We start from the raw sequence: 14,707 nt of genomic DNA, 5'->3' as shown, positions 1-14,707 counted from the left end.
GCGGTGTGAGGCAGGCACTGCTTTGGAGTGCCGGATGTCACCACCGCAGGGTGGGATTTCCACTGCCACTGAGGCAGGCTGGGCTTGTCGGATGGCCGGGATCTGGTTCTCTGTGGCGTTGATCATGAGGCTATGGTCATCTCTGACTAATGAAGGTCGGCCGAGGCTGTGGGCTCCTAGCGCCCTCCTCGTTCACGGGGGATAAACGGTGCTCCACCGTTTCCTTGTAATCCGTGTTTCAGCCTCAGCCCCGCCAGGCTCTGAGCGCTTGGGAGGAAACCTTTAATCCTCTGGGTCTCCCATAGTGCTTAGCTCAGCAAGCACTTAACCACAGCAGGAACTGAAATTCAGGGACTCAAAATCGTAATAAAAAAGTCATATTTAACCAAGCCTATTGATTTTGGAAAGAAGAAAGGAATTTTCCCCACTGGAGACTTCATAGAATGCTTTTAGGAAGTGCAGACTGGAAAGCCATGGTGGATGCTTTTTTCTTTTTCGTGGTTCTGAGGCTTGAACTCGGGGCCTGGTGCTTGCTGGGCAGGCGCTCTGCCACTTGAGCCATGTCCCCAGCCCTTCTGCTTTCAGTATTCTTCAGATAGGGTCTCGTGTTTTTGCCTGGGCTGGACTTGGACCACACATGACCTATACCCTCCATGTAGCTGGAATTATAGGCATGATCCACCATTCCCAGCCTATGTGGACATGTAATTGGTAAAATATTGATAGTAGCAATAAGAACGTACATTAACTGGTGCCAACTGCAGAGCTGGGCAAGCACTCCACCTCTTGCTGGGCTTTACACCGTGCTGCTAGCCGGGGAGAGGCCCAGTCGTGACTGCCCTGTTGGTCAAATGGGCAGCAGGACTGGAAATCCAAGCTTTCCTCTGAGCTTGGCCACCCACACAGTCAACAAGGCAACGATGATGACTCTTCCGGATCCTATGGTGAGTGTACAGTTCGTAGGGCTTCAGAACTTCTGGGTCCCAGTGTGGGGACTCTGTGTGTCCAACTTTATTTTTGATAGTCCTGGGGCTTGAACTCAGGGCTTCACGCTTGCTAGGCAGGAGCTCTACCACTTGAGCCACTCCTGCAGTCCTTTTTTCTCTGGTTATTTTGGAAGTAGGGTCTCACTTTTTGCCCAGGCAGGCCTGGACCACGATCCTATTTTATGCTTCCCACTGTTGCTGGGATGACAGGCCTGTACCACCATGCCCAGTTTTTTTCTGTTGAGATGGAGTCTCGTGAACTTGTTTGTCTGGGCTGGCCTGGAACCATGATCCTCCCGATCTCAGCCTCCCAAGTAACTGGATTGATAGGTGTGTGCCACTGTGCCCACCTACTGGTTGAGATGAGGTCTCATGAACTTTTTGCCTGGGCTGGACTTGAACTGCCATTCCTTTGATCTCAGCCTTCCAAGTAGCTAGGGTTACAGGTGTGAGTGAGCCATGGTGCCCAGCTCTATAGTCCTCACCTGTGAACACTCACAGTGCACCAGCCCTGGCAGGCAGGCCGCCTAAATCCTTCCTGTAGTCTCCTGGTCTGTGTGGTGACGACACACAGACACCTCCCTGGGAGAGGAGCACATGGCTCTGATGACGCATCTCTCGGATATGTGAGGAGGGATGGCAGCCAGCGAGACCTTCAGCAACCTGGCTGCTCTGGGTGGACGTGATGAGGGGGACGGTGATAGGGCTCATCCAGGGGCCACTGGCCAGTGATGGGGACTGGCTGGGTGCCTGCATGGCCAGCCCCCACCCCAGTGCCCACAGTGGCCCTTGGCTCTCCAGCAAGCACTCCCAGGGCTTCTCTGCAGGAACTCTGTCCTGGCCCTCCAGGGGTCACTGCCCTGAGGAGCCCTCCGCACCTCAGGAGCCTTCAGCCTGTCTCTCACAGTGACAGAGTGATTTCATGTGCTCTGCACCTTGGGAATGAGCACAAAATGATTACTTTTCATAAACAGCTGTTTGCTCTGGAAATGCCGACAGTCAGTGCTGTACCATTTCTTCCTTCCCTCCCCATCGCTGTCGCTCCTTCACTTGTACGAAGCCTTTCCAGTGGCTCAGATCTGGGTTTAAAATGCACCATCTCAGCCAGCGTGCCTGGCAGGGCATGGGTCTCAGAGCCTTGGCTTCTCCCTGGTAGAACTGGGCTCCTGATATATCATCTATATTTTTAAATGAGTGAAACACACATATTGTACAACTTAGCGTTTTTCAGTGCATAGTTCAGAGGCATTAGCCACTTTCTGTTGCGTTCCACCATCAACACCCATCTTCAGAAGGCTACCATCACCCCAAACCAAAGCTCTGTCTCCATTAAACACAGACTCCCCCTTCCAGCCCCTGGTACCTCCTAGTTTGTTACATCTCTGTGATGTGACCACTGTGGGTCTCCAGGTAACTGGAATCATGGAGCCTTGTGACGACTCTCCTCAGGGTGTTAGGCCGGTCAAGTGAGATCAGGTATATGGAACGCCTGCCTGAGGTCTCACATATAAAAGAGCCCGGTGAGTATTACTGTCTGTCCTCTGCTGTCCCCTGTCCTGCCTCACATAAGAGTGCGCCAGCTTTCCACTTGGTGTAGCCCAGATGGCAGATGGGACGCGCCCTCACAGATGGAAATATGTTTTCTAGAGAAAGACCATGGGATCTGCATGTGCTCCAAGGCACAGGGATCAGAACAGCAGATAGCTGACCTTTCCCTTCTCTTTTTCCAGATATCCAGACTCCCCAAACATCTGCCACCCCAACTAGAGCAGGATGCTGGTGGATGTCAGAGACAGGGAGTTCTAGAAATTGTTTTAGAAGTCCTGAACAAAATGGCAAAACTTCACAAGACCTAATGAATGTTCCTAATTTGAAATAAATCGTCCTCGATGAGAACAAAGAGTAGAGGGCATCACAGCCCCAGAGACGGCCAGATGGTGTGGCCCTGTGCAGAGGCCTCCTGTCTAAGCCCTCCAAGGGACAGCAAGTGGAGGCAGAGCCCTGCTGAGGATGCGTTTCTGCCCTGGCCCTGGCTGTTCTGCTTCTGCGCTGCTGGTTTTTCTTTCTATGGTTTCACAGCGCTCACCTCCTGGCTGCTCCCACTAACTCTCTTGGTTTCGTTTTTTCCAGTGTCACCAGCTGGTTTGAAACTATGGTCCCAGAACAGGACACAATATTCCAGATCTGGTCTGGCCCACACTGAGGAGAAGGAAATAGCTTCATGATCAAGCAAGATTTCAAATTATGTAGCTCAAGACTGCCTCGCTCCCCCCAAAAGATGGCTTATTTCTAAGCCACTTTACGCCTTTCTAGTAAAACTGGTCTTTGGACTGGTCTCAGAGGACTCTCTTGTCTAAGAATGCAGCTCTCTTGGGATGGCTTAGAGGGCCGTGGGCAAGACATTAATGTCACTCTACTCGCTCTTACACAGCAGAGTTGGCCCTCTCTATCCACGGGTTCTCATCTGTGGATTTAACCAATGACAGATTGAACGTATTTGTAAAAAATCCCCACATAAACTGTGCATTGAACACGTACAGATATTTTTCTCGTCACCAGCCCCTAAACAGTACAGCAGAACAGCTACGGTACGTACTCTTACCCTGACTTCGGCACTCTAAGTTCTGGACAGGTGAGTTAAAGCCTGAGGGAGGACTGCATATTGCATGTAGGTTCTGTGCAATGGCTACTTCCTGTCACTTAAGGGACAAGTGTGGGGCATCCCAGAACCAATCTCTTGGATTCCAAGGGATGCCTGTAAATTTAGCTTTGGAAAAAAAAATTGTAATACACATCAAAGTTTTGGAAATTAGATTCATGAAATGCTTGTTCTGTGTGTAGGGAGAGAATCCCAATCAGTAGAGAGCAGAGTTTACTAGAGAAGGGAGCCGGCTTGTAAAGCCAATGGTGACTTTCTTGTACATTCCGGGTTTTCCATTGGGACAGTAGCATGGTGGTGGCACTGTGTGCTGTGTCCTGGCCAGGACAGGCGTGTGGGGAGCTCAGCAGCTCAGAGGGCCGAGGGGGCTCAGCTGGTGCCAAAAGCTTTCATTGCACTGAAGGTGGGAGGGCTGGCGTGGCAATGCCCCACGTGGGTGTGAAAGCCGAGGAGTTGCCCTCAGTGAGCCTCCAGCTCCCTCACTCTCCTGACTTTGCCATTTCCTGAAGAATTGGGACTCCCAGGGCTCCTCCTGCTCCTGCTCAGCCCACCTCCCAGACCTCGCTGAGTCGTGCCAGGCCACTGCCCTGCCACAACGCCAGGATGGCTACATGAGCCACTCAGGAAGGCCCTTGCTCTTAGCCACTGTACTGGGGTGAATGGTGCCCTGATGTCCAGCCAGGCCCGGGAAGATGGTCTCATTTGGAAATGGCACCTTTGCAGATGTTGTCAGGTTAAGATGCAGTCACAGTGGCCAGTGTGGACTCTGTCTTTATTAGGAGGGAAATTCTGACATGGAAACACAGACACAGTGTAGAAGGCCATGCAAGGCAGAGACAGACACCTGCCAGCTGAGGACAGCGAAGATGGTGGGCAATACCAGAAGCTGGAAGAGGCCTGAGAGGGCTCCCTCAGAGCATCAGGAGGGCCAGCCTGCAACACCTCAATATGGGTCTTCTGGCCTCTTGAGCTGACAGAGTAAATTCTGTTGCCTTGCACTGCCTGGTCTGTGGTACTTGTTACGGCAGCCACAGGAAATGAATACGACACCTTCTGCAGTCTTCCTTCGCTAGCTCCACTTTACACGGGCCCCTTTTTACTGGAATTTGCTCTCTATTGACAAAAAAACACTGCCAACCCATCCTAACACTCCATGGCCAGACACGGGACAATGCCACATTTGTATTTTCTGTAACCAGGTTCGAGTTCCTCGTTTGTTAATGATCACAAGTCCAGACAGTGAGTAGAGGTGTGAGCTGCAGGCTCCATGCTTCAAATCAAGTTGTATTTCTGGGAATGCTTTCACATTTCTGTGGATTCCATTTTTTTTTTTTTTTTGCAGCCAGTGGCAGCAAAGGGAGCCTCAGGGACGATCCAATGAAGAGCCCTTCTCAGCAGGTGCAGACCCTCAGATACACGACTTAGGGGCCACCCAGCAAAGGCACCTGCTAAAGAGCCAGCCTCCCAATCTGGCCCCGCCCGGCTTTCCCACGCCAGCGTGAGCGCCTCCTAGCGGTGGACCCGGGGAGTAGAAGTCCCAAGATGGCTGTGGGTGAGAACCCGGCACCATGGTGGAAGGCGTGTGGTGCAACAGGTAAGGCTTTGCTGAGCTAATGTTCACAGCGACATCCCAGGGGCAGAGCCCAGGGCCCCTAATGCTTCTCATCTTGGGATAGCTGTTAGCATTTTGAGGGGCACTGGGATTCCCAGAACTGTTTGATGACTTCTGATGAGGTGTGTCTCAAATGATCCCACACTTCTCACTTTAAATTTTTTCTCTGGCATTTTCATTGAGAGTTGTTTTCTTTCCACTTCAAGAACATATGCGCCTCAATAAACTCTCCAAAACACTATATGACCTGCATAAACACTGATAAGACAAATTACCTCCAACAATGGCAATTACCTTCAATAAGCAAGAAGAAAAACAGTTGAGCCCTTCTCTTCACTAGCCATGAACCTGGACCAGTTACGACCTCAAGGCCCACAGATTACAAAGGGTGTGCGCTATCGTGCAAAGCCTTACTTAATAAGGACTGAGCACATGGTACGTGGGCAGTGGGAGTGGGCAATTGTCCTGCTGTTAGTATCGACAAGCCCTCTAGAAGCTGTGGCTCTGCTGGCCAGAGAAAGTGTTATGCCTGATGGGGTGACGGGGCAGGAGGTTGGTAAAAATGGAAGAACCCGTATTTGGTGGGCCCCAGGTGCCATACATAGACATGCACCCTTGGACAGTGGATTCAGGTAGAGGAAAACCAAGAGAGGTTGGGGCTCTGTGGGTGTTCCTTGTCCACCATGCAATTCAGAATGCTCGTTCCCTCTTCCGAGCCTGAGGAGCCTGAGGTTAGTGTGCAAGTCTGTGAACACCACCGAACAGACTCAGGTGCAATTTTGAAAGCAGAGCCAAGCGGTTTGCTCTTCAAGAAGATAGTTTTGCAAGACATGAGGGTGACTTCCTGTCATGGGAAGTTGTCCCAAGACGATGTGGACTGTTCTCACCCAGGTTGGATGACTCTTGTGGGTATAATAATGAGGAAACCTAAGTGTCCCCAAGGTGGAGGGACCAGGGTGTCCTCATAACCACCCCCATGCCAAGGGTTAATGGTTCTGTGCCATGATTGCAAGCGTCATCGTGACTGAGATCCAGCTAAGTTCTGTCTTTTCCATAGCACGAGGTACAGGTAGCCATATCAACCTGTTTCAAGGCTTGGCTTTATCCTCCTGGTTAAGTTATGGAATCTCTCAGGTACTCACTGGTCTTGTCCATAAAGTGGAATGGTGACCCTTGAGTATCAGTTTGGTCAGGGGCTGAGGGCACTGAGTGACCTGCAGGGAATCCTAGACTCTTCCTGACATTTCTGGAATGCCTCTGCTGAGCCCGGCCCAGGTAAGAGGAGTATTTCCTATCTTTAGGTGCTGTCAGTCAGGAGAGGGTGGACTGGAAAGTTGGGCAAGGGAAATGAAAAAAGTCTGGAATGTAAGTGAATTGACTGACCTTTAGACAGTTAGTCTATTTCTTTTATGAATTACTAGATTAGAAAATTGTATCACCTCTCGTGAGGTTCAAACCCACGGCTGTCGCTTGATTACCTGTGCTGTAGACAACAGGGACTCATCCACTCCATCCAAAGGTGCCATACCAGCACCTTTGTCCAGGGACACCTGCTGTGTCCAGCAAGTGTCAGAGAAGCCATGCCCCCATGGGAAACCCATGTGCCACTTCCAAAACCCACTCATATTGGGCTGTGTCAGGGAAATGAAAAAGGGGAAACCTCTGCCCATCTAATTTTTTTTTTTTTGGTGGTGGTGGAGGTACTGGAGTTTGAACTCAGGGCCTTGCACTTGCGAGGCAGGTGGTCTACCACTTGAGCCTTCCCCCCAGCCCTTTTGACATTCGTTAATTTTTTGAATGGGGTCTTGCTTTTATGTCTGGGCGGACCTGGACCTTGATCTTCCTATTTGTGCTTACCCGAATGGCTAGGATGGCAGGTGTGTGCTGCCATGCCCAGATTTTTTATTGGATGAGATGGTATCTCACAGACATTTTGTCTGGGCTGTCCTAAAATTGTGATCCTTCCTTCCAATCTCCACCTCCCAAGTAGCTAGGATTACAGGCATGACCCACCACTCCTGGGCTCTAATTTGGCTCTTCTTTGCGAATGTTAACTTTTGTTCTCAACACCACTGTGCTGGTCTGAGTGAATCAGGACTCTGATGGACGAAAAGACCAAATACTCAAATACATTTTGGAGAATAAAGACAATAAACTAGAATTTGAGCATGATTTTTATCTTCACAAGAATAAAACAACTGCCAGGCGCCAGTGGCTCCGGCTATAATCCTAGCCATTCAGGAGGCAGAGATCAGGAAGGTGATGGTTCAAAGCCGGCCCCCGGTGAATAGTTTGAAAAACCCATCACAAAAAAGGGCTGGTGGAGTAGCCTTGAATTTAAACCCCAGTACCACACACACACATACACAGAGCGCTAGAACAAGAGATGAGAGAACATTTGAATAAATATAGTAATCTAAACATGTATTAATGCTATTTCCTGATATTTTATAAAATTAAATTATAAAGTAGCTGAAAGTAAAGATCTTTAAAGCATTAAGTCACTCAAAGTTTTCATACTCAAATTTGAAAAAGACTGATGATAAAAATATTAAAGGACTCACATGGATTCTAGAATCAAGTAACATTTGAAGAATAATTGTAAAGAAGTTTGAAATGGCTCAACAGAATTCAAGGTATGACTCATGGTCAATGTATTAAGATTTTATTTCCAGAAAAGAAATTTTAGTTAAAAAGATTCACCTGCCAGAAGTCGGCCACAGTAGAGGGAAGTGGTCCCTGGGTGGCGATGTACGCGGGATTCTTTGGGTCATGGTCCATCTGTGGAGACAAGAGTACAGCAGCAAGCATCAGCACAAGTGAGGCCTGCAGAGGACCAGGGGTCCTGCGTCACTCACAAGAGCATAGCACAGCGAGAAAACCCCTTCACCATCTGATTCAAGCCAGTGCCCAGAGACCGGCAGGGCCCTGGAAGACCAATCACGCTCAAAACGCTTTTCTTAACCTGATAGTGAGGATCTAGGAGTGGCATCCATAGAAATGAAGACCAGGAGTCCGGGATGACCAGGTGGCAAGCTGTTAGCCCCGGTGCTTGGCGGGCCGGGCAGCCCAGGCAGGATAGGCAATGCTGTCTAGAGTGCACATGGGCCCAGAGCAGCTCAGGATCTGTTCCAGTGTGGACAGCCTCCTGCCCACCCCAGGCTACATCAGCCTGGGAGAATCAGGTGCTGGCTGGGGAGAGGCCAGGCCTAAGCGTTAGCCAGAGCCTTGGGAGAGAGAATGAATGAATGGCACCCAGCTTTCTTGGGGAGCTGGCTTCTCGTGGGGGCTGGTTCTGTTCATCTTGGGAGGAGGCTCAGGCAGTCAGCAGCCTGGCTTGGGGTCACTTCACAGATGTGGGCTGGCCTTCCAGAAGCCCATTTCCCACTGGGTTTCTTCCCCACTGAAGAGGGACTGAGAACAAAGAAGAAAGCAGTTGAGGTCTTTCTGGCTAGTTGATTTGGCCGCATGCAGCCTGCTGTTCCCATAGGGGAAGTCCATCTTAAAAGACTTAATTATAACATTTAATTCAAAGGCTCCCTATGCAGGGAGGGAATAAAAGAACTCGAGGACAAAGCCTTGCGATGTGAACAGTGTGGAAGCAACCATGGAGGGCGGGCAGGTGCGTAGGTTCTGCCCAGGGCAAGCCCCGGCTACCCTGTCAAGGACAGGGGACACCTGGGCATCACTGCCCCCCAAATTACAGAGTAACTCTGCCCCTTCCAAAAGGGACCCCAAAGCCCAGCCCCAGCAGACAGTGGGAGGCTGAGCAGAGGAACAGGCTTCTGGGCAAGACAGCTGCTCACTGAGACCCACCCTGTCCCTGATTCCACCCGATGAGGGCTGGCATTCACTCTGTGGCCATCGGGATTTGACTAAAAGTGTGAAATGCTCTGTATTTAAGGTAATTAATAATACATTAATACCTTTCTCAGCACAGTGAAAAATGAGAACGTTTTAACCATATGTAACTCCAAGCTGGGGCATGAGGACAGCAGTGGAACATCCCGGGGACACCTTAAGCCGTGCTGACACAGCCCCAGAGGCGGCGCACAGCCCTCAGCACTCACGGGGATCGACTGGCTGTCGAACGCACCTTGCAATTACGTACACCATGAAAGAAGAAGCACAAAAGGAGCCGCGTAAGTTATTCTAACACAGCGGCCATATGATAGGAGTTGGGGGCTGTGGGATCAGGGAGAAAGCCTTTAGTGCATCTAATTTAGTGATTTGTAATTAAAACTGGACCTCCTTTTGAAATTCGCCGCAACACACACAATGCAGGTAAAATTATGTTACTCACACTGAAAGCCCCAATTAAAATGTTTCAGTAGAAAAACACGGAGCAGAAATAAGGAGTTTTGATTTTTTTTAAAAATATGCATTTGCTGGGGTGACAGCTATTTACAGAGAGCCCCATCTTTTCCCTGCGACTCGTTACCATAAAGGACACCCCACTTCTTTCTCAGACGTGCTTTCTTTTTACCCACAGCAACACATCTAATTTGAAAATCCCAATCATGTTTAAACGAGCAATTCATCTGCTTTTCAAAATGAGAAATTCATGATTAAAAGTAAAAATCTGGATAGTGTTTCAGGAGGGCAAACACATCACTTTTGTGATAGGTCCTACCTGTGGAGTTTTAAAAGCTCCTTAAACCTGCCAGACTGCTTCAGCACATGGCAGGAGCAAAGAAAAGCAGGGACAGGGATGGGATGCTGGGCGATGTGCCCTCCCCTAAGGCTCCTGCTCCAGGAAGGGATGGTGGCACACACAGGGTCACCGAGTGGGGGGCATGGTGGCAGGTGACAGCAGTGGGGACAGTCGTGGCATTCTTCTGAGAAGGTGCCTGTGCAGAAGCATTGCTGGGCAAACATGAGGCAAGAACGCCACCCTGGTTCTGTGTCGTGGGTGGGAGTGAGTGAGTGTTTGGCTGCACACACAGATGGCAGTTTTACCACACCTGGGATGCATGTCTGCATTCCAGAAGTCGGATGAGTGTCTGCAAACATGGCTTTCTCTAGGAAGGCCATCTGCAGACAGGTCCCCTGGGCAGGTCAGTCTCCTCCCTCTTCCTGCTGAGGACTCATCTTCTGACCTAGTGCCCCACTTTCCCCTTCTCTTCCCCATTATTTTCCGTTACTCTTCAGTCTACTTTTCAGCTGAACGAGTGTTAGGTTCCCATACACAAACTGCGTGCCTGTGAAAAGACCCTTTCTGGGTCTCGGTCTGTACAAGTGGGGTTACAGGCAGTGGAGACACTGGGCACTATTACCTCTCTGTGCCTTTTACCTCTGGAATTCCACAGGCACATTTGTGTGCAGACTTGTCTATGTATACACGTGAGTCACCAATAACCCTGCAGTGAACCCTGCAAGTGTGTTCAGGTGGACACCAGCTTCTTGAGCAAGGACAAGAAGAGTCCACACCAGGAGCACACACTGAGCTTCCCATGGAGCCGAGGGGCTGGGCACTGGCAGGGTGGGGGTGGCTATCAAACCCTGTCTCCCTGTGGGGGCTTCGGTGGAGACACAGCCTACTCAGAGAGGCCAATGTCACAGGCATCCAAGGTGACTCAATCAAGTGAGCTCATGAAAATCAGCCGTCAGAAGATACCAGAACCCAAGTATAACCAACAGAACAAGGTTGCTTGTGCTGTTTTTTTTTTTTTTTTAAAGGAAAACCATTTGTGCTGAATCTATTATCCCTTGGTGGACTGACTCTCAGGCCGGTATCACAGGAAATGGGGAACAAGAAAGGTACATGCCTGTGGGTTTACTGAATGCATGGTTTGAAAAACAAGCTAGTGATTTGCTGTGAGCAGTGGGATGGCGATCATTTAGTAAGCATGACTAGTTTCATCCTTAGAAACTGTGTTAAACACCCCACCAATAATTTCCCCAGTATTCCAAGCAAAACTGATTTTTAAAAATAAAGCATCTGGCCTTCCAAGACCACATACCCTTATTTTGAGGGGAGTGAGGAGGAGCGAGGGCCCTGCTGGACCTGCTGAGGAAGGAATGATGGCTTTCAGCCTCCATGAGCCTTGGCCCAAAGTCTCAGGAAGAGCTGGTCAGCCTTGGGGAGGGTGTGGCGGTCCAGTCCTTGACGGGGACTCTTACATGCAGTGAATGTGTGTCGTACCATACACATTCTGGTCTGTCCCCCTGACCTGCTTTTCCTAAGATTTAAAGCACATTTCACTGAATGCTTCCCTAAAATCAAACACTGGACCTGGGTTGACAGGTCCCCATGCCAAGTGATAATACAGAGATTTCCTTAGCAGTGAGAGAGTGGCTTGTGAGCCTGTGTCATCTGCATAATTTATTCTTGTAAGTAGACGTTTATTTAAGCTACTTCTGAATGTAAACTGAAATTATACACTCAGATATAATTGGTTGTAAATATTTTCTGAGAACCAAAGAATTGGTTCCCAAACTTGTCCAGTTTCTTAGGACACTCAGGACATCAGCTGCCACCCTTTTCTTAGGAGCCACTCTGTCCTAATGCAACTAGCTAAATGCATTCAACCTGAAACGTTAGACACTTTTGCTCTTTTAATAAACAGTGGATAATTAAGCTTGCTTTTCAGTGTCAGTGGGAATCTCAGGCGTTTCCTGGTCACAAACCTGGGTGCTTGGTCTGCACCCTGGTTGAGTATGGTCCCCTCAGCCTGATGTCCTTGAGAATAACACAGCTGAGGTCTTAAATGGGGATGATGGGCTTCTCTCTCAGAGACCCTATGTGGAAGACAGAATTCCCATTCACTCTCATGACCTCTGATTTAAAAGCAAAGATTGACATTATTTACTACTGGATGACTTCTCTGAAATTTAATGAGAACTAAGTACGAATATGACAGATGTAATTATCAGAGCTTTATTCTGCTCAGCCAGGGTCATTTGGTGCTGTAATTGTACACTTCTCTCTGGCTGCTGCATGGAAGGTCATTACCATGGTGCCTTCTGTTATTTCAGGGAGAAGAGGTACCGTGGATTTCTTCTAGTTCATTCTTACAACCCAACTTTGAAAAGGAAAAGGAATCCTACTATAAAATGAAGAGAAAACATAGAAGGTGCTATAAAATTACTTCTTTGTACTGAGTCCCTGGCCATCCAGGCCTGGGAGGTCACCCTGAACTTGCACTAAGGGGAGAGGGCCGAAATCGCACAGGTGTAAGAATTCTCTCCCCTGACACCCTCTCTGTCCTGTGAGTGCAGAAGCTGCCTTTGCTTCGGTGGATAGTGCTGTGTCCACACTGAGCCTGGACTTCAGCCTGGACCACCTCTGCCACCTGATGTTGGAACCCACCATGAGGGAGAGCTGAGCTTGCCCTGGCACGGGCTCTCATCTCCTGGACTTGAAAATGACAGTGTTGCTTCTATTCCAGCCTTGTCATCTGGCTCATTCCAGGAGAAAGGGACCACGACAGGAAGAAAATGGCCTTTCTCTCTCTTTACACAGTTCCGAGTGGCCATCACTATCACCCATCTGACAGGGACAAATCCAGGCAGTCACAAACTGACTTGGCCAGAAAGGGTGCTCTGGCCATGAATGAACATTGTCAGTCAGTGAGGTTGTGCCATGGGGCTTGGAATTGCCCCGATTGTGAAAGAGTAATTGAGTGGTTCTCAATGAGGACCTTTGAGAACAGATGGACCCAATCTTTAATGCCCACATCTGCTGGACGTAAAGAAGTCACCCCTAACGGCACACACCCAGCTCTTCACTCTGAATTCACTTCTCAAAGCTCAGTGTGCTCTTCCTGTGGGCTGTGGAGGTTGGGAAATGGGATTGGTCACAGCATGTTGGAGTCTTCGTTATAATTTTATCCAAAGGCACTGTGAGTGCTGTCTGCTGTAAGAAGCCACTGGGCTTCTGTAGTCACGTTGTCTCTGAGAGCTTTTCGTGAAGGGTGAAAAGGGCTGCAGGCCACGTGGGTGTGATTATGACCTGGGGAATGACCCTGCATTCTCAGTCCTTGAAGTTATAGGGATCTCAATGGAACACACCGTGGCCTGCAGGCCCTGTGTGTGGTGGATGTGAACCTGGAATTTCAGGGAGGTTCCTGATGCTCCCCTAAAGACCTGAGCTGAGAAAAACTGTTGAGAGGGGAAATGTTAACACCTGTCCTAAATCTACACCACGCCCTCACCTCCTTCTACAGCTGGTTTAAAATGCCATCAGCCTCTGGCTTTGGATGGCCTCTCCTTCCTCTCTCCCCACCAAGTCATTCTAGCCCACTTGGGAAGCCGGCCTGAGCCTCCAAATGAAGCCCAGCTTTTTGGCTCCCTGGCCACTAGTTTTCCTCCCTTCTTTGTTGGCCCTCAGTTGGCTCTGACTTTTCCCTTTCTGCCACCTGTTCCCTCAAGGCTTGAGATAGGGAGAGCATTCAGGCAGTGCCCAAAGTCAGAGTCAGTGCAGGAGTGCATGGGGTGAGGGGCCCTGCAGGGGCTGGGGACACAGGGGCACAGTCCCCAGACACGGAACCCGTCTCCTCCCCACTCCTCCCCAGACACTTACTCTTTATTAAAAGGGAGAATCCCCCTGCCAGAAACACCCGAAGGAGGCCAGCCTACAGGATGGACCTGCCTCAGGGCCATCGATTGTTAAAAACTCAAGTTTGGATCTGGTGTCCTTCTCCTGGCCACAGAGGAAACACTTTGAGTACAAATTGTTCCTAGTCATGGGCTCCAGTCACAAGTCCTTCTAGTCACCATTGCTGGAGGTCCTGCAAGGAGGTTTGGCCCTCTAACCCAACCGGAACACCAGGTCACTCTGTGTCCTGCCTGGTGGAAGGGCAGGAAGCCTGGGACAGAGGTGGCCAGTCCACTTGGTGACAGCCTTCTGCAGCTCAGGACCCAGGCAGGCAATGAGAACCTTCTTCATGGCGACGCACACCCTTACCACCTGAGGAACAGCCTGGGGCCAACCTTCCCCGAGGGCTGGGTACTTACGATGGGGCTGGCGTTGATGTAGTCTGAGCTGCTGTGGCTGTTTTCCCATTTCAGCAGGATCCTGGAGTGGTCATCTGTAACCAAGCCGAGAGCAGAGGTTAGACTTCCACACAGCCCTTCTCTACCCTGTGGGAGAGAGGAAGGGGCTGCCCGCGCTCCAGCTCCCTTTTGGGCTCCCTCCCGGGTTGCTCAGGCCCCTTGGATGCCCCTTCTCTCCGCCGTGGTGACCTTTGGCATAAGAATCATCGACAGAAGTGAGGCAGTGGTACAAAGTCCTCATCTGGCAGAATTTAGTTTTCTTATGTAAAGCTCAAGTATCACAGTTTGCCTTTAAATAGCTAGCATTTGTCACATAGATAAAATAAATACAGACGTGAATATTAACCACCAGGCCATCAGCCAAACCACAAAGTTCTGTAGTCCATAAATGGTTAATTCCCAGTGTTACTAGAATTTAGTGTCATTGTTCGGATATATTCATTACACAGGGAG

The 14,707-nt window shown here is 49.8% G+C and overlaps 1 protein-coding gene across 3 annotated transcripts in view; it reads right to left on the bottom strand.

The window, feature by feature from the left end:
- The window catches only part of Ptprn2 (protein tyrosine phosphatase receptor type N2), a 711,256-nt gene that overhangs the window by 35,235 nt on the left and 661,314 nt on the right, over positions 1-14,707 (bottom strand). For all 3 annotated transcript variants that reach the window (XM_074059905.1, XM_074059913.1, XM_074059920.1), the window contains 2 exons: positions 14,216-14,289; positions 7,961-8,038 (listed from right to left, as the gene is read on the bottom strand). In XM_074059905.1, the coding sequence (XP_073916006.1) occupies positions 7,961-8,038; positions 14,216-14,289 (152 nt within the window). The remainder of the gene's footprint in view (positions 1-7,960; positions 8,039-14,215; positions 14,290-14,707) is intronic.

The sequence above is a fragment of the Castor canadensis genome, chromosome 2 (genome assembly GCF_047511655.1).
Source record: "Castor canadensis chromosome 2, mCasCan1.hap1v2, whole genome shotgun sequence".
NCBI classification, from domain to species: domain Eukaryota; kingdom Metazoa; phylum Chordata; class Mammalia; order Rodentia; family Castoridae; genus Castor; species Castor canadensis.
Note: the sequence above shows the minus strand (reverse complement) of the source record. Positions and strands in the feature narration are given on the sequence as shown.